This window comes from Amblyomma maculatum, chromosome 3 (genome assembly GCF_055883805.1).
Source record: "Amblyomma maculatum isolate TAMU_Amacu chromosome 3, ASM5588380v1, whole genome shotgun sequence".
NCBI classification, from domain to species: domain Eukaryota; kingdom Metazoa; phylum Arthropoda; class Arachnida; order Ixodida; family Ixodidae; genus Amblyomma; species Amblyomma maculatum.
This window is the reverse complement of record NC_139346.1, coordinates 164,367,466-164,387,324: the sequence shown is the minus strand read 5'-3', so window position 1 is coordinate 164,387,324 and position 19,859 is coordinate 164,367,466. Positions and strand designations below refer to the sequence as shown.

The following is a 19,859-nucleotide window of genomic DNA, read 5'->3' as shown; positions in this document are numbered from 1 at the left end:
AGATGTAAACGATTGGAAAGTATGTGGGGAGAACAGGTTTGGACCCCACTGGCAGAACATGGCTGTTTCCTTTTCTACTTCATAATCGTTTACCTCCGTGATTAAATTATTATTTCACCTTGATCAGTGCAAAGAAATGTCCTAGGCTTTCCTTCTTGTCAATTGCTGTTGGCTCCTTTTGTAAGTATCTTTTAATTAGCCGTAACGAGCGCCTCATTCTCCCGGCATTTGTTTGCCAATTCACTCTATAGTTAGGTACGTATTTCACAAACCAAATGATTGGATCTACAATCACCGTGTCCATCTTGGACTTTTTTCGTGGCGTGCAAGCGCCTGGCGCTGGCAGCTTTATGGTCATTGCTTGGCGAATGCTCAGTGTTTAGCACATTCTTAATTTTTACAGATCCTTGACAATTTGGGCTTTTCTGGTGTAGTTTTTTGATCGTCCCCATGTTGCTTGCTAGGCCTCGCTGGGATTTCATTGCGAGCATATGGTTCTGAGCCCGATTCTCTTCGCGCCTCAAGTCCATAGTACAAGAAGCTTGAGTATAATGCCCAAGCACAAGCAGAGTGTATACAAATACTGTACTTACCTGTTTCTAGCATGCCCTCGATTCTAACTCGCACCCGATTTTCATGTTCAAGAAAGAAAAAAAGAACACCCCAAATCTAACACATGAATGAACACATGTTTCTAGTATGCTTAAGCACGTACGGCAGCTCAGTTGCCTTCAGTCTCTGCATGCAGGGTGGACAGTTTATTATTAATTTATTGTTGGAAAGCATGGTTAATATAATGAGAAAAGTTGTAGCACCTTATATAAGAGTGCTATGTTACAGGTAAACTGTCTTTACATTAAACACATTTACATTAAACATTTACATTAAAACAGGTAAACTGTTTTTGCATTATTTGTGCACTTTTTTTCAGGATTGAATGAGGCATCAGTTGGTTCTATTTCCAGTGTATTTGTCATGTCACTTAGATATTATCGGTACTTTCTAAATGTGATAACATGTTCAGTAGTCCAGCAGTGTGAAGAGCCAGTCATTGAATGCTGCTTGTTTTTTTGTTTGTTTTCTTTTTTTTTTTGTTTTTTCCTTTTGAAAATTTCGCAAAGGCAATGCGAAGTGAAGACCACGGGGCACTATCTTGTTCCTACATTGCCTTTCTGTGGCCCTATCTTTTTGGCTGTGCAAAGGGTAAAGAGCATGGCAATTCATATTCTCTGCCCTTCTCTTTCACAGATGGGTTTCGATCGTGGATGTGGCGTGGCCTCTCATTCCTCCTCCCATTTTTATACTTTGCATATGTGAGTGCATTCTTATGCTTTTTTGTGCCTTTCTTATGTCGCATAATAAAATTCTTTGCAGCTATTTTTAATAAAACACCTCACTGTACGCTGCCATTTTTGTAGCATCATACCAATAACTCTGATTGGGGCAGGATGTATAAACCTTTGTAGCTGAATGGAGACACTTAAGGTCTTCATGAACTGACGCTATACTAACCAACTTTTCTTGGCAGTGGAGGAAGGGCTACAAAAGTGGCATGTCTAACTGTGTTATTCTGCGGAAAGAAGTATTAGAGGATGTTCACAACATTCGTTTATACATAGTATGAAATCAGTTTTTTGTCTACATACAGTGGACTCTCATTAAATGGAACCTCAAGGGACTAGGAAAATATATTCCATTTATCAGGAGTTCCGTTTAGAGAGAGAGAGAGAGAGAATACATTTTGAATGGGTGGACCGCTCCCGGTCGACGTTAGTGCATGCACGCAGCTTGGTCCCAACGCGGCAAGAGTGCGCGCAGTCGGCAGTCTCTGTAGAAGCAGTATTTAGGCAATAAAGAAAACTGTACACAAATGAGCACAAAGTTTATTCTCAAAAGCAAGCAAATACTTTTTCCTTCAAACTTCTCCAGCTGTATGGACGTGAGGCCCGGCACAGTTCCATGTCCAGGGCAGTTGTCAACGAGGAACAAAGCCTTCTGCAGCATGAGACGGGCATCCTCGGAATAAATCGATTCACTAAAAATGGCCTGAATCATCTGTGCCTTGCCGTTGGCTTGATAAGAAACGGGCAAGGTCGCGACGTTCTTGAAGCACCGCGGAGGCTTAGATTTACCGATCACTACCAGCTTTAATTTGTCGTTTCCTGTCCTGTTAGCGCCAATGAGGGCGGTCAGCCTGTCCTTACTAAGCTTCCCCCGGTGCACTTCTCTCCTTTGAAGGGACTAAGAAGGAAGCAACTTGATAAACAGTGCTGTCTCATCTCCTCTGGATCGTTTTGCTGCATAATTTCGGAGAGCCGTTTTGCTCGCCTCTCCACGTGCCGTCGCGTCGGCAGCGGTAGCTTCCCCTGAAATGGCACGAAACAACCAGGCCATTTCGTACCTTAAACCTAGTGAGCCATTCTTCGCTGCAGGTGAATCCTTCGATGCCGAGCTGAAGAGCGAATTCTTCCACTTTCGCACGAATGTGAATTTAGTATACCACACTACGAATTTAGTATACCATACTAAATTTTACAAGAAAATTGATAACTGCAAGCAGAGACTGCATTCTGCTGCGTAGGTAGACAGGGTGCATTCCAGCTCTGCAGCTTCTGTTCCGTTTCCAGAAGAATTTGTTGTTGAGTGTACCTGCTGCCATTTGTGTGGCTGTTTTGTGCGGGCTTGACTGGGGGGCTGTTTTCCCCTCCGGCTTGTTATATCATGCTGTGTGTTTAAAAAAAAAAAAGTCATTACTTTGCTATTATTCCCGTACTAATTTTGTATGGAATTTCTTTGCTCACAGATGTTCCAGTTATACAATGCTTACACATTGTATCAGCTCAGTCTTCTTCCTGAGTGCAATGAGTGGCAGGTAAGCATGTTTTTCGTTTAAACAACTCAGCCATGAAAAGCAACCTTGAACTTCTGTCTATAGTCTCGACCTAAAATTTTGAGCTTAACTTTATTTCAGAAGCTTTTTGCCATCCTGTACTTTATGGCGAATTAAAGAACCACTATGTATCATTCTTATCACATTGATCACATTCACAGTCAGTATCAGTTGTTGCAACAAACATTTTTTTTCAGTGATTTATTCCTCTTATATCTCAGATAGTGAAACCACCTTCCCACTGGAGTTGAGTTAGTTAATGTTAACCAACATTTAGCAATTCTTTAGCTAGCATTCTATAATTAGTTGAAACATGTTTGTATAACATTTTACTGCATTTATTCTTTTGTATTAACTTGTAGTACTTAGCAACCACTCCCCTCTGTAACAACTCTGGTCCTGAGGATAAATATATAACACAGTCTGTCCTGCATATATCTAATTACAGTGAAACCTCATTATAACGAACAGTTAAAAATCTGGAAATAGTTCGCTCTATCCATTATTCGTAATATAAAATTTCATAAAAAATACACTCAAGAGCAACGAAATTCAATCGGAGAAGGCACAGCAACTCGGAGGGTGCCTACTTGGTCACGTCCATTTATTTACGCGCAAAGAACTGCGTTATCGCGGCCTGCTTTTTTGTGTTGATCGCGTTCCGTATCACGCCCTGTTCCACAGTTTGCAAACACTCAGCAAGGGCAAACCCACTGCTCTCAATAGCACTGCAGTGGTGGCGCAGTAAATCCAATGCATCAAGCGCTTCTGCAGCAATGCAGCAAGCGCTATGGGAAGTTAAAAATACGTTTGACAAAATAATTTCGGACGAGTTCGATATATTCAATAATTCGTAATATGCGTGTTCGTTATATCTAGGTTTGACTGTATTGCTTTTGTCGAAGGGTCGAAGAATCCCCTTCACGTGTCTCAATAGTTTCGTAAACGAAACGTCTGCGATATTTAATGGTACATACAATTGCCTCTTGCGTGCGAAGCATTGTCATTGTCGGACGCAGTCACAAGTATCTAGTGACCACGATGGGTGCTTCAAGGCATCATAAAACTGTGCGGTGTGAGCAATGTAAAATGTGATTGGCGGCAGCCTTCTCGGTGCCATTCTTCATCTAGCACTGCTTTCATGGGGGAAAGCCAGCACTCGATACGCTTGTCATGCGGTAAAGCTAACCAGTATCACTAAAGGTTACTGGCGCACTGCCAGCACGCCAGCAGAGCATGCACCTCTAGATTTAGCACGTCATATTTTTGCTTCTAGCCTGTGCCTAATCTTATTCACTGCAATGTTGTACAGTCATGCCCACTTATAACGGCCCCACTTAAGCGAACGCACGGTTATCATGAACAAGTTCGGTGCGACCGTCATAATATACATTAGGGCTATGGCGCTCTGTCTTTGCTACAACAAACATCTGTGAGACTAGCCGACTGGCTACAGTGAACACCTTGGTGCCGCGGACCACTTTCCACATGCCGAGATCCGTCGATCCTGTGCTCTGCAAGCCGCGACAATCGGCATTCCCGATTCCCCTGCGGCATCTCACCCGAGGCATGAGGGGTGGCGCAGATGCAGCAAGCGGCTTCCGAGGAGGGGCCCAAACGCGGCAAGCAACTTCCCGGGTTATCTTTCGCGGCATCTAAGATGGTGGCAAGGAGCGGCGACAGGGCAAAGAAAGCACCAAAACGTAAGAAAAAAGGGGGAAAAGGAAAGCTAGCCGAACCCAGCACACGTGAGCATGCAGGTCGAAGGAAAGGACCGAGAGTAACATCTCATTCGCCACGGAACCCCATTTGCCAGCACCAACGTCAGAGCAATGGTCAAGTTTGCTACCAATCGACAATGTAGCATGCAATCATGGGCTGTCGAGCCTGCCTTCCCTTCCTCCTCACCCCTTTCCTCCATCCCTGCGTCTCACATGACTGACAGTGGCGCAGTGCACAGTCGTTTACTCGTTTTTCTTGCTTGCGGTTGTGCTGGTGCGTTGTTTGTTTCCTAGTGGTGTGAAGCCTGTATTCAAGATGGCAGATTCGCCAGCGTCTACTTTGACAGTGAAGCTTAAAGCTTTGGACTTGGCCACAAATCTTTCGATATTGAAAGATCTTTTTTAAGGCACAAAGAATCGCAAACTGGTTAAAAAGTATGGTTTGTCAAAGTTAACAATATCCACAACACTGAAAGAGAAAGGTAAAATCTACAACAGTGCCGCCACGGACTCCGCTATGAGGAAACGCCTACGGAAGGCCACATATGCAGACACTGAAGAAGCTCGGGCATACACTGTGCCTATCAGTGGGCCGCTGATGTTGTCCAAGGCAAAAAACCTTGCATTCCTCCTGAACTTCCCAGCTTTTTCCATGAAAACAGCTGGCTCCATCGCTTCAAGCTCTGCCACGGGATAATTTTCAAGTGTATCGATGGCGAATCGGCAGCAGGAAATGACGGAGACGTCAGTATGTGGCTGTCAACAAACTTGGCCCATGTATCAAGGTTATGAGGAAACGCCTACGGAAGGCCACATATGCAGACACTGAAGAAGCTCGGGCATACACTGTGCCTATCAGTGGGCCGCTGATGTTGTCCAAGGCAAAAGACCTTGCATTCCTCCTGAACTTCCCAGCTTTTTCCATGAAAACAGCTGGCTCCATCGCTTCAAGCTCTGCCACGGGATAATTTTCAAGTGTATCGATGGCGAATCGGCAGCAGGAAATGACGGAGACGTCAGTATGTGGCTGTCAACAAACTTGGCCCATGTATCAAGGTATGCTGAAAGGAACGTTTATAACGCGATGAAACGGCCCTATTCTACCAAATGCTGCCTGGCAAAACGCACGCTATAAAGGGTGACAAGTGTGCTAGTAGTAAGCAGTAAGCACAGCAAAGTGCGGATAATTGTACAGTTGAATCCCGCGACAATGAAATCGGCGGGGCGTACGAAAAATTTTGTTGGCGTGGAATTTCGTTGTTGAAAATTTATAGACAACTTCATTTCACTGCCAGCAGCTGCGTCACGCGACTCTAACACTCTGTTAAGAGAACTATCGCAATGTCGTCACCGTGAGAGCCCAGGAACGAAGGCATCCATCACCTGCGACGAGGTTGCCAAGGTGGGTAAATCCTGGGTGGAATCGTCTTCAGCATCGGACGGCGGCTCTTCCTGCTGCCCAACACTTTTAATGATGTCCTCATTTCTTAGCTCTTCGTAGACAAGCACATCTGTGTCAGCGTTGAGGCAATTGTCCAACTCGATATCGCCAGGAACGTTTCCTGCATTCTGAAGGGATTTCCAGGCCGTACCGATCCCCAGAGTCTGCGATGATGGAGTGTCATCTGCCGCGGCTGTATCTGTGCTGGTCGCCTCCTGGTCAACAAACTCGGCGTTCTGGAAGCAGTTGTAGATCAAGGTGGACCGGGCTATGTTCCATGCAGCAGCCATCATCTGAAGAGCCATGAATAGGCCCACCATTGTCTGCCTGCCAGTTTCGAGAATCCACTGAATCAGCCTCTCCCGATAAGCGCACCTCACGCTTCGGATGAGTTTTTGATCCAGTGGCTGAATGATCGAAGTGCAATTCGGTGGGAAAAATATACTGGTGAAGCTCGGGTGTCCCCTAATTTTCTTTATTTTTTCCCCTGTCTAATGCATAAATTGGTGCTGTGTATGACAGTATTTGTTGCAGCTTTCAAAGGAGCTAATGCATTTCGGGTCATTTTCATGTTACTTGGGCTAGGATTAGAGAGGCAGTCAAAATGGCCCCTTGTGATGAAGCAGCATGCCAAGAAAACCTCACCAGTGCACTTAAAACTAATCGGGGGTTTCTGCATTTGCCACGCATTGTTGTGTTTCTTATTAAACATTACTGCATATATTAGTGGCTATGTACAGTCGAACCTCGTTATAACGAACACGGATACAGCGAATTATCGGATATAACGAAGTAAAAGCAAAGTTTGGTTGGCTGTGCTTTATTTCTATGGGAGTTCTATCTGTATAACGAAATGAAAAACTGAAAATTTGACACTAAATCGGTTATAACGAAGCATGTTTTGTATTCACACGACTCAAAATCTGCAAAGAAGCAAAAAAAAAAAATTTTTTCAAAACTCTAAATTTCGGTTTTATCAATCGCCTCCACCTAAAATGTGTTTGAATCACCCGCGCTTTCGCACGCCACGCCATCTAGGGACCGCGAATGAATCTAGCATCAATGGCTGCCTGGCATGTGACCGGCACGTGATCGAACCACCGCCCGCGTCGCCTCCACCTAAAATGTGTTTGAATCATCCGCGCTTTCGCACGCCACGCCATCTAGAACCGCGAGTGAATCTAGCATCAACGGCTGCCTGGCATGTGACCTGCACGTGATCGACCGAACCACCGCCCGCATGCCCCTGCCCCTACTTTTTGCCGACCCGCGCATGTGCTCACTTTCCTCGAGGTCGCGCTGTCGTCTTGCAGCATGGCGGCGCCAAAACGCAAAGCAGTTTCTCTTGAAACAAGGATAAAAATATTCAGGGCGGTCGACAGCGGGCGCAAGAAGAAAGAGATTGCCGCAGACTTCGGCGTTGCGCCTAGCACTCTGTCAACCATACTGAGCGCAAGGCAGAAGATAGAAAACGTGCACTCTGCAGGCGTCGTGAAGAACGACAGGAAGCGCGTCAGGTATTGTCACCACCAGGATGTTGAAGATGCCTTGTTCGCGTGGTTCAAGGACGTTAGAGCGCGCAACCTGCCTGTGTCTGGTGCCGTGCTTCAAATGAAGGCAAGAAGTCTCGCTTGCGTCTTAGGCCACGATGACTTCTATGCAAGCAGTGGCTGGCTGCAGCGATTTAAAGACCGCCACCAGATTGTTTGCCACACCTTGTCGGGCGAAGAAGCAGCCGTCGATGTAGAGAACTGCGAGAAGTGGGCAGAAAGCTTCCGCATGCAACTGGATGGCTACGAGATGCACGATATCTACAACGTGGACGACTGCGCTTTTTTTTAAGCTGCTCCCGGAAAGGTCACTCGTTGCGAAAAACGAACTGTGCCGAGGAGGCAAGAAAAGCAAAGACCGCGTCACCGTTGTTGTTTGTGTCAACATGGATGGGTCGGATAAAAGGCGGCAAACTGTTATTGGTAAATCTGCTCACCCCAGGTGCCTGCGCAACGCCCGGAATGTCTAAGCGGACTATCGCGCGAACAAAAAGGCGTGGATGACGTCGTCACTCTTTGAAGCATGGCTGAAGGCCTTCAACAAAGACATGGCAGCGCAGCGCAGGAAAGTGCTCCTTATATTGGACAACTGCTCTGCCCATAAGGTGTCTGTACCACTTGAAGCGGTCCGCCTAGTTTTTTTGCCGCCAAACTCGACCTCAGTGCTGCAGCCATTAGACAGGGGCATCATTCGCTCACTAAAATGCTGCTACCGAAAGCGATTGGTTACGCAGCTTGTATTTGACATAGACAGGGGCTTATCAATGGCCATAAACCTCAAAACTACGCTGGACATGCTGTACGGTGCATGGAACGAAGTGGCACAGTCGACAATAAGAAATTGTTTTGTTGATGCTGGCCTAGCCCCATCCACCAGCGAGACTGAGCCCAACGACGCACCCGATTTTGAACGTGAAGCGGACAGTTTCGACGAGACGACATGGCGTCAACTGGCGGTTCCGAATGTTACGTTCGAGAACTTTATTGCTGCCGATGACAACTTGGCTGTGGCGCCCGAATTGACCGACCAAGAAATTGTCGATCAGCTGCTTCCTACAGATGATGGTACGAGCAGCGATGAGAGTGAAGAAGGCGAAGAGCGAGCTCTCAGCAGCACCGAGGCCGCCGATATGGCGAGGAAATTGAGAAGGTACCTTGAGAACCTACCTGTGGCCAAATCAGCTGACATTGGGAAAGCGCTGCACAGTGTCGATTTCGTTGAGAAATTTATTCTATCGAATAGTGTGAAGTGCCGCCAAATGAAGATTACGTCGTTTTTTTTAATAAATCAGTTCTGCGTGGCCTAAATCCCGATTTGTGTGCTCATTTTTGCTTGGCAGTGCAAAATGAAAGGTAAGGTTTCGCGTGCTTATACCATGCTTTAAAGAAAAAAAAAATGCTTTTTTTTCAGCTCTGTGCTTTCCATTTTAGGGCAGCCTTTACTTGGGTTTATGAACAGAATTTTTTTTTGTAGGAATTTGTGTGTACCTTTACAGCGAATATCGGATATAACGAACAAATTTCCCCGCAAAATGAGACTTCGTTGTAACGAGGTTTGACTGTATGTACTTATGCATGTGTTGATATCAGGGTGGTTTCCTTGTCCCATTAGGCTGGCTACTGAACAGTTTTGTTGTAGCGTTATTTTTTCACTGCAGTCATGTTGTTTTTGCTGGCATAAGAATTTTCATTTTCAGTGAAATTGGCATCTCGTGGCTTTTTTCTGCCCATTCTTGTTAAATACTTCATGGATGGATATACATTTCCCTTCTCTCATGTGGGCTACTTGCAGACACCGGCTTTCTTTGAAGAAGCGCCGCCATGTACTCTGCGGTTTGGTCATCGATGTGTCTGTCTTGCTTTTGAATGTTTGCAAGCAACTTGCATAAAAGACCTGCTTGAACTATAAAAAAAAAAAATTCAGGGAGTAAAGGGATGCAGTCAGAATTGGCAACAAATTGATCTAATGTTTGCTCGAAGCACCTTCTGATGGCTCTCACTGCTTGCATTGGTAAGCAGGCATTGTGTAAACAAGCCAATTTTGCAGTAGGAGAACATGCTGCATAAATTGGTTGGTCTTCTCTTTTAGCACTCTGAACCATGCTTTGCAGTGATGCGAGTCTTCGACTTCTGTCATGGCTCTCGGACACTATCGCAGTCATTATCACTGCTATGCTGCCGAAAACCTGCGCACTAAACGGCAGTGTAAATTATGGAGTTTGCGTCAACCACTGAGAGCAGCCAAATTCACAAAGCCTTTTATTTACGTTTTAGAGTAGACATGACATCGTGAGCCGTGTGCACTGGCTGATCCTGGTAGATGATGATGCCACTGGCACTACTTTTTTAAGGCCTGATTTTTCATGTTAACAGCTGTCTATATTTACCTGAAGAATAACTGATCTCCAGTACGATTAGGGCTCACATTCTTGAAATGTCTACTTGTGATGACATGTCGTTTTCGGACACGTTGGTAGGTTGGAGTCCCAAATAGGGCACTGATACGTTTGCGATGACAACTGACTCATTTTTCCTTTGATATCGTCTTGGCTTAAACTGTATGCCATTGCTTCAGTAATTAGTGTAGAAATGGAGACTGAGAAACTTGAGCTGTAAATAATATTAAATAATTAAAAGGCAGAAACCGGTTGTTGCATTTGACTTAAAACTAGCGGGTGTTGCTATGTAAACAGTGCAATCCAAAATGGCAGTGTTAGTCGTCTTCTGAAGAAAAAATATGTGTCGAGGTTGATCTGCACCCACTTCGATATGTCTACATTGTTGATGCTTCCACAATACCGTCCTTACTAGTTATACGTACCAATTTTCACTTTGATCTTCCTGGGCCCTTATGTTTTGAAGTCTTTCACATCAAAGGCTGGCTGGTGTACGTTTAGATAGTGGGATTCACTGCATTCCAGTGTTGTTTTAATTCATGAATGATGGGGCTCAATGTGCAGCGTGATGCAGAGGGCTTTTGTACAAATGGTCTGAGACGTAGCAAGCTGGCATGGAAATATTCCAGCTGTCGATTGGCGCATGGCGAAACAACAAGATGAAGGGGTATCGATACAAATTATTTTGTGCGTGCGTGCGTGCATTGAATGTCTCGATGAGTTCTGACAATACTTCATCTCCTTTTCTCCTTGCATGGGCATGCCAGGTGTTTGTATCAGCTGCAATCTTCTTCATCCTCTTTTTGGGCAACATCTCGACCACCTCGCTCGTGATCTTCCACAAGCTCAGTGGCCGCACAGTAATTCGTCGGATACAGAAGAAGAAAAGCCATGACCACATTGAGTAGGGTCAAATTTGTCCAAGCACTGCAACTCTATCCGTGCTGCGACCTTCTGTCATAGACACCGCTTGCACGTGTGTTGTATTGACTAAGACTGCAGGCGTCTGTTTGTTGGCTCGCCTGCAAAGCGTGCGAGTGTGTGGGCGGTGAGGAAAATGCAACCACCCTAGTCAGACTGCTCCCCAATGAAGAGGAGGCAGACCTAGGATTTTGCTTCGTAGATGGTGTTCTTGGATTTGTTGTGCCTGGCATTGGTCAGACACTGTAGCATGTCTTCTAGTACTCGCACAAAGAACCATTTTAATTTTTCATTATTAAGCTCTCGGTGTGTTGGCATGATCTCCACATGTATGCATCCTGTGAAGTGTGTGTTGGTGTGACAAGTTATTGTGTGTTAGCACGTAGGAGATCGCTCCGAATTTGCCTCACAGTAGTCCCTCATCGAAGTCTCTCGTTCACCTTCACTTTTAACTCTCTGTATTAGTAGGAGGTTCTCTGTGTCTGGTTATCCGGGCTATATTCATAGTGGTTTTTCCCTTCTTGGGTTGCCATGACTCTCTCTGTGAGAAAGATGAGGGGCGCACAAGTCAAGAGTGTCTGAATATGCCAGCGACAGTGTGGTTGAAGGTGTGGAAAAATGCGAAATGCTGCGTGCTCATATCCTGGTGTGTGGTACAAAAGGCAATATACTTTATTAGTTCATCGACGTAAGGTTCTTGTTCTTGTGCTGTCAGCCACTCCACTCGTTACTTTGCTCCAAGCTTCAAGTGCATTGTTTTGGTGGCTGGTTGTAAGCTGTCTTTTAATGTAAAGTTTAAGCGGCATCCTGCGCCATTTGTGTGTACTGTTCATGTTCAGTGACTGCTTTTGTACAGTCATGTATGATGGCACCAGCACAGCTATTGAAAGCCCTGTGCAAAGCATGCAATTATTTTCGTAAGAAAGCCTCAGACGCGTGCTTAAAAACTATACCACGATGCCTTAATTGAAGTCAATAATGTCAGAAATGCGTAGCAGAAAATTCGAGTCTAGTTACAAGCTTGCGTTGTTTCCGAATGTAAACTGGACAGGTTGCCAAGTAGCGTGCATTGTTCCCTCTATTTTTTAATAATTCTCTGCAGTAAAAGCACTTTGGCATTTCAATTTGCTCCTTTTTTTTTTTTTTTTTTGTGCAACCATAGTGCTCAGAATGCAGTTACTTTTTCTGCTAGTAGCCACCTCATGTGTCTGCTTTTATGTAGTGCTCCCTCTTGCGGACATGTTTTTAATGTCAGCTCGTGTACAGAGCATCAGCCCAAACGAGTGTGTGTGGTTATGCACGCATGTATATATCTTGCCTTCTGCCGCTTCAATATATTTCCTTCAGTCTTACAGTTTATTCTTCATATTCAAAGCATATGCAAGCATGATTCAAAAGTGCAGCTGCGTAACATGCAGTGCTGTGTGAAGTGTGTAAATGGGACTCTGTTCAACAGATGTACCGTTCTGAATTGTTTCATCTGGTACTTTAAGGATACTTTAGTATTGTGACTATTGTGTTGGCCACTTTGAATGTGTTTGTCTACCCTAAGAAGCTGAAACTTACCCATTTGACACTCCTGTTTGTCTGCGGCCTGAGCAATTAATGAGTAGCCATTTAAGGATTATTATTTCATTGTAAGCTGCCAAAGCTGTCACTCTTGGCATTTTCTTTGTTTGCCTGATGACGTCACAAATTTTTCTCCAGTGTGTATAGCTAGAAGAGTGTGATTCCTTATTGGTAGGTCTTAAAAACCATTTTTTTTTATCACTTTATGCTTGCTACATCAATGATGGCTGGTTAGTGTGTCAGGTGAAAAGTAGTTTACAACCATTATACTTTTTTTTCACCCCTCTTGCTTTTGTTTTCCATGTTGGTACCATCTTGATGGTGTAGTACCCTTGATGTTTCAAATTAATTGCATTACATGACATATTTTAGGCGCATAATTTAGTGCCGAAAATTTGTTCCCGTGGAGCTTTGCAAGGTTGTTGCTTGTTAGGTGACATCAAAATTAGTCGTGACGCTAGAAATAGAAACTAAACTGTTACTAATTGTTCTTGTTGCCCAGCTGGAAAAGCATGTGACGGTGGTTGCTCATAGTTGCATATCTAATTGTAAAGCAGGTGTTATGCCTTTCTTTCACGTGTGCTGACAAACAGGTGTCTTGGTCTAACTATTCCATAATCTACACTCTTGTGCCTGTTCAGTGAGTGTTTTCATGCTCTATTAAACGATATCGACGATCAAAGCAATTACCTTGTCTTGATGAAGCCTACTGATTTTAGTGAGATTTCTGAAGCGCGCTGGTGTGAGATGCATTGTAGTCCGAAAGGCATTCTGTTGTTTTTGTCCTGCTCAGTGAACATTATCAGCTGTTAATTCTCGTTCTAGTAGCGGTGCCACAAAGAAAACAGAAAATGCTAGATCCTTAGCTCTGAAATTGACTCGTTGTGCTACGCCAATATACAGTCACACGTTTTGAACTGTTTCATCAGTGCCTAATCAATCACTCAAGAAACATGGGCAACATGATATGTCAAAATTTTATTAAACTCGTTGCTGCAACACCCGCAGCATAACAGCAGCGAACAGTGTTCAAGCAGTTCACTGTGTTACTTTTATCTGATCACTCGGCAATGTACAGTGAAGCATGAGTTTTGAAAGCTGGCATGTACAAACTGGAAAAAGAAAGTAGTTATAACATTCATCAGCACTTGTAACCAAAGCTTTTTGTATCATTATAAACCACTCCTCTTAAACTGTAGCAAGTGCCAGCCTGCTATTTACAGCTGCTGTGCAGGGATTCTGCCACAATTTTTTAATGTTTTTTGGAGTGGACATGGAGGCCTGAGAAGCAAAGCAATAAAAATTAGATGTGAGGTCTCTCAGCAGTCAAAAGTGGATTCATGCTACTTCAAGTGCCACTGTATTGATTTAAGAAGTGATTATTGACCCTGCAAATCAAGCTTACACTGTTGCGGACCTATGGAAGCATTTCGGTATGTTACCAGTAACAAAACATATTATGGGGGTTATGTACTGCGTGGTTCGAGCACCTCCCTGACTTTACCAGGGTCTTGTGACACTTTCCTAAGAGTTGTAAAACTTCTACGTCATGCTATGGTGGAACTCTACATTGCCTATAGTGACTATTGAAGGCAGATTTCTTTCGTTCTTCTATAGACTTCATGCAAAAGCACCACTAACTTGTTTCCTGTGTTATGCCTCTTGTATGCAAAACAAAAAAGTGCATTACCTAAATACATGCAAATTAAAGCTTAACTTTATAAAACTGATGATTTATTAAGCTGACAGATATTCCTGTGCTAAGGCAAATATATGCAAGTGGTTTTAATAATGGCCAGCTCTGCGCTTGCTCCAAACCGGGGGGTTTCATGACCAGTAAGAGGGGCTGTCAAAAAACCCTGGCTTTTCATTTGAGTAGCACGGAAGTAACAGTTTAAAGGATGTAAGTAGATGTTTTTTGCACAGTGAGGCAGCGGATCTCATTTCACGCACCCTGTTGCAACGGTTGCAGTACTTGCTGCGTGTACTTCTTGCATAGTCCTAGATGGGCAATTGTCAACCATCTCTATGCCACATACCAACAGAAAGCTATTGTAAACAATTGTGCAGAGATGTCCTATTGGCTACAAATGAACCGTGAACAGGAGGATTGAAATACTAATGCAAGTGTATTAGCTTGTAAAGAGGAAATGCAAAAAAGAGGTTGATGAACAATCTACCTTTGAAGTAAAATTTACCTGCTCTAGCACTGAGCTTCCTCCGGCTAAGATCTTATCATTTTGCTTTTGTGTTTGAGGATAAATGTTTGCAGTTACTTTCTTCATATTGGTACACAGTTGCCTAGGCTTCAGCAGTGCCGCATAAACTTGGGCCGGCCAAGCTATGGTGAATCTCAGTTGCTGTGCCTGCTAACTGCAACAAAAGTATTTTCAACCTCAAGCCTATGACGGCAGCTACCAGTGGCTTTAGTTTACAGTATAGCACCTAATGGGGCAGACAAATGCATCTACAACATTTTGTAACAGTTAGAGACCACCGTGGCCGGAGTTGGAGTGTTCTTAGACTGCTGCTGTCGGTTGCGCCAGCTAGTGTCAATGTTGCGCCAGGCGTAAAGGGACGTCGACCCTCCTATTCTCTTGTTCTTGCTGATGGCGTGGCCTAGGAAAAGTGAGAGGGCTGTGCTTTCTCGCCGGTTGAGATATCGGAACCAATTAACCGATGCCAATGGCAACGTTACCGCTGAGCAGTGCTCCCACTCGCGGTGACAATGCTAACTTGAATTGAGTGTTGAAATAACAATAAATTACATTTTTTTATCCATAAGTGCATCTTATGCACCTGGGAAAATGTCAGCGTACACAGAAAGAGCCACAGAATAAATTTTAGCGACACTTACAATACACTAATTACAGTTGGTCGAGCGTCATACTTCTAAATGAAAAAAAGTGCGATGTGTGTATGTTCATCCTACCCATTTGGAGTTTCTAGCCTTCTGGCTCGAAATAATTTCACGAAATTCTAAGTTGCAGTTTTCTGTTAATTCTCGCATAACCGGTGTACAGACACGGCATTCCGAATCCGTGTAGCATATAAAAAAGAAGCGATGTCAATATCCTATGCTGATTTTGTGCCTCGAGATGAAGTTGAGAAATTGGCTGCGTTACTTCTGTGGACAGACCAACAGGTCATGGATATGAAAAAGGAACGCAAGTGAAAAGGTGACACGGAGAGGGGATGAAGGCGGAAGGTGGCTTTTGCAGCATACGACACAAGATACTGTATTAGGAACCCAGATATATATACAGCTTCCTGGTAGACACACACGCACTGATCTAATATTCAGCAACCTTTGCCTTGGCCTTGAGCCCGGGAAAAAAAAACAAAATGGTGACAGTAAGCTAAATGAAAATATTTCGAGAAACCCTGTGGGATGTTAGGTGCTTATGCTGCTATACGCTTTGAGTGAGGTACAGTATAGGTATGCGTGTTCACTGCTATGAATTGTCCGACGGCACATAGCTAAACGAATTAAGTAAAGATGTCATCACACATGCTATACATGTTCAATCTTTTTCACTCTCTAAAATCGTCTATAACATTTAAGAGGGGGACGAGACTCCCTCAGCTTGAAAGTATAAGGACTGTATGAATACAAAGCAGGCAACCATTTTTTTTTTTTGTTGTCAGTGGTGTAATCGGAAGATTTCTTCTCTATTGTTTCGCAGTGAAGAACCAATAACACATTTTCGAAAACCAGAGATGGAGAAAACTGATGATTTCTGCCCTTTGTATAAAACGATTTGCAATACACGCAACCAGCCGCTTTCCCTCTTTATTACCCTTTTCACCCGTCCTCGAACAACAGACCCCCCCCCTCCGATGGAGCCACACTTTAAGCACTGCCTCCATGGTATTTTTTTCTTTTTAAGCGGGGAAAATTTTCAGTGTTGTGCCGTTCACCGAAAGGCGCCCTAAGGAGGAGGAAAAAACAACTTTAATAAAACGCAGTATTACGTGTCGAGAATGTCTTGGGCCAGGGTCACCAAGGCAAACTGGTCTTTCAGTTGGTCGGAGGATAATTAAGCCGCGAAGTTGTGGAGCAGCGAACTTGCAGATTCTGGTGTGTGCTGTTGCCGCAATAATGTGCAAGGCAGATATATCAAGTACTAATGTGCTATTAAAGTGCCTAAAGGGACACCAAAATTATTGGCGGCATCTGCTTAGAGTTAGATGTTTTAGGGAAGCCCGCCACTAATTTTTAAAACGGTGTTTAATATCAGTGTTGACAGAACTCAGGCCTGCAGTAACCGTCGCACACATTTCCTCCGTGGCAGAAAGTCGTCCACTTTTAAGTTTTTAAAATTACCTAAATAAAAAACTAACCATAAAAATAAATTATAACCGCCAGTATTTCGATGCCTTTGATTTGTTTGGTATAGTGAAATATCATAAACTGATTCTGTTTACTGTTAGCGGAGTAATACACGTGCCGCGTACCATTGCCAATATTAGCTGCAGTTTTTTTTTTTTTTTATGCCTGATAATTCGATTACCTAGTTGCAATCAAAGATTCGTGTTCGGTCGTTAGTAATGACCAATTTACCATATCAGTTCTTACAAATTCAGAAATGCGGTAACACGCGGCTCAGTGGGTCAACAAATTTTGGCAGCCTCATGTCAAAAGACGCGCGCTTTCGAACGCTAGCGTGCAATGCACCGCCCCCACCCACATCAGTCCAGGGAGCAAGTGTCACGTGACCTTCTCTGTCCCCCTGCTCCACGGTGCTGGCTGCAGTATAACTCCAGCCTACATAGAGTATTATTTAGAAGCTATGCCAGCCATCGAGGGAATGAGAAAGTGATCACATATAGGGCTTAAGCGGCATACTGGGGGCGTTGTTATGCGCTTTTCTCAAGCGCTCGTCTTCTAGCGGCGGAGAGGCCAAATTTGTTGAAGCACAACGCCGAAGGCAATCGAACTTATAAAAACTGATATGGAGATACTAGCGGCCGGCTACAAACCCCTGATTGAAACCACGCACTTAATTGCAATAGTTAATAATATAATTATCAGCACTAATGAACCAGCTTCTGCTAGTTATCATTATCGATCTTTCCTTAGTTGTCGGCCGATACTAGCATGTTGCAGAAAACATCTGCGTACCTCAAAAAGCCTAGTTATAAAATAAGTCTAGGGCTTCCCTCAAACACCTGCTATATATGCTGCTGCTTGTTAGCGTTTTTACAGCATTAACTTATGCGCCGAATGTAAATCGGCTTTGCTTCGTACATAACTTCTTTGTATAATATACGCAGAATGATTTATGTCTCTGTGGCATTAAAAGATAGGTGCTTACGCTCTTTTTTTTTTTTTTCTAGAATTTCAACATATCATTTTCTTGCACGCCGCCTCGAGTAATTACTTCGCGCAGTACAATGAACGCGAGTAACGCATCACAAAAATAGCTCGCCGAAGTTTACTCACATAGCTCAATGGCTGAAAAGCACAGACATAGCACGCAAACGTCGGGTAGAACAATCGGAAACTGATAGGCTGCAGACAGTAGTATATTTAGGAAAAATGTCAACGGCTTAACAGCGGCCTATCAAGTTGTGTGTGCAGCCGATTAGAAGGCACTTGAAAAAAGCGGGCGCTAGCTCCTTCCTCTCGACCGTAGATAACGGGCAGGAAATCCCGTTCTGCCACGGCGCTGTAATGCTACTAATGCTTCCAGGGGGTTCCATCGTGGCGACAAAAAAAAGGCAACAGTTGCTAATTTCGTAGCAAAACGGTCCCTGATATCTTGTGATCCGCGTAACCCGGTGCCAATTCGATTCGTCACCTCTCGTGTGTCGTCATCTAGTCGTATCTTAAACCTCCCAATATCCTCGAACACGGTGGTCATCTGGAAACATTCACTTCTCACCAATATCTTCTTTACCCTTGGTACAGTGTCGCAGTATACAATTATCTCCTTCTCTTGTATTTTTGCTTCGCGCACATGCAACTATTGTGGCTCTATATCTTACTGGTTGGAATTATTTACAATCCCTGATGGCGAAGCACACATCTTTAGTCTTGGCTGCATAGCCTATATTTACGTGATACCATACATATACATATATATTACTTCACGTTTCAGTGCACAGTTAGCCCCCAAACAAAGTAAGAAGAAAATCCGAGAGTAAACGTTAAAAATTAGTCTGACATATGCCATTTCTAATAACTGCTTGATGAAGACGAATGCATCATTCTGTTTTGCTTGTTCATCTTGGTGAACCTTCATTTACCATTTTATAGGTAATTTTGTACGCGTGTTATCGGGTTATTTTTTTTAAAGAACAGGTAAATATGGTTCAAGGATTCTTCTATAGAACAGTGGATTAAGAAGTAATGCTGATTAGCTTCTTGTTGAAAGATAAATATTTGAAAGAAAAAGATTTTGCCGCGTGTCTACTTGCAGATCTGTTGAACGTTTTGCGGGTTTCAGGCATTTGGGTTCAGTTTTCGCGAACTCGAAATATGCGCTCAAGTTAATAGCGAACCGTCTAAGCGCGTTTACAATAGTGCTCCTACAGTTCGAAGAAGACATCCTTATATTCGGTTCCCATTCTCCGACTGCACTTTTCATCCTTTTCATGCTTTGAATGTAGGCTTAGCCCACTGCGATCCGTGTCAGCCGCAGGCGCCATTCATGAACAAACCTTTGCTTCAACCACACGGATAGCAAACGTACGTACGTTTATACATGAGCTCGTTCCATTGCCTGGTTTAACGAGGCCATAATATACAGCACACGAATAGGAGACGTTCGCATTGCTTTCGAAAAGCCACGCAGCAGATGCTTGCATTGCTTAAAAATGGTTCATATTTAGGCCACAAGAAATTAATCATTGCTCGTTTGGCCTCGCAAGGCTTCTGTTATTTTCTTCGTGCCTACAAGACACAGGCTATCATACTTTCCTGTCTAGTGGCAGCGAACCGCGGATGCTTTTGAAGATGCGCGTCGGTCACGTACATAAACCTGCCTTATCATTTTTTGTTCTGCCTGTGGCACCAGCATACCCTTCCGTAAAGCATCCAAAGCTGTGCTATTGTTTAAACATGCACTTTTGAAGTAAAGTTGAAGCCATTTTAGGCGGACATTGACGGTGTAAATTAATTTAAATTTAGCGTGTGTATCCACGCGTGATTACTTTGTCACCCGTTTGAATTGTTTTGAACACGAGAGAGAAGCATTGATGTCGCTCTTCGGCGCAAGCTAAACTGCACCGAAGATTGTAGTTTGTTTTCTTTCTGTACGTAGTTCTGACAGAAAAATGTTATGAACGCGGACGACTCACGACTATATACGCGTGAGAATTTTATTGTCGATCGTTCCATTTGCATCGTGGCATATCCGTCAAAAT

The 19,859-nt window shown here is 43.8% G+C and overlaps 1 protein-coding gene across 1 annotated transcript in view; it reads left to right on the top strand.

Moving 5' to 3' along the window:
• Nucleotides 1-14,214, top strand: part of LOC146196713 (transmembrane protein 120A-A) — a 31,035-nt gene extending 16,821 nt beyond the window's left edge. The window contains exons 9-11 of the mRNA XM_084598482.1: nt 1,249-1,313; nt 2,804-2,872; nt 10,766-14,214. Of these exons, the coding sequence (XP_084454608.1) occupies nt 1,249-1,313; nt 2,804-2,872; nt 10,766-10,906 (275 nt within the window). The 3' untranslated portion in view covers nt 10,907-14,214. The remainder of the gene's footprint in view (nt 1-1,248; nt 1,314-2,803; nt 2,873-10,765) is intronic.
• Nucleotides 14,215-19,859: the final 5,645 nt, after the last annotated feature.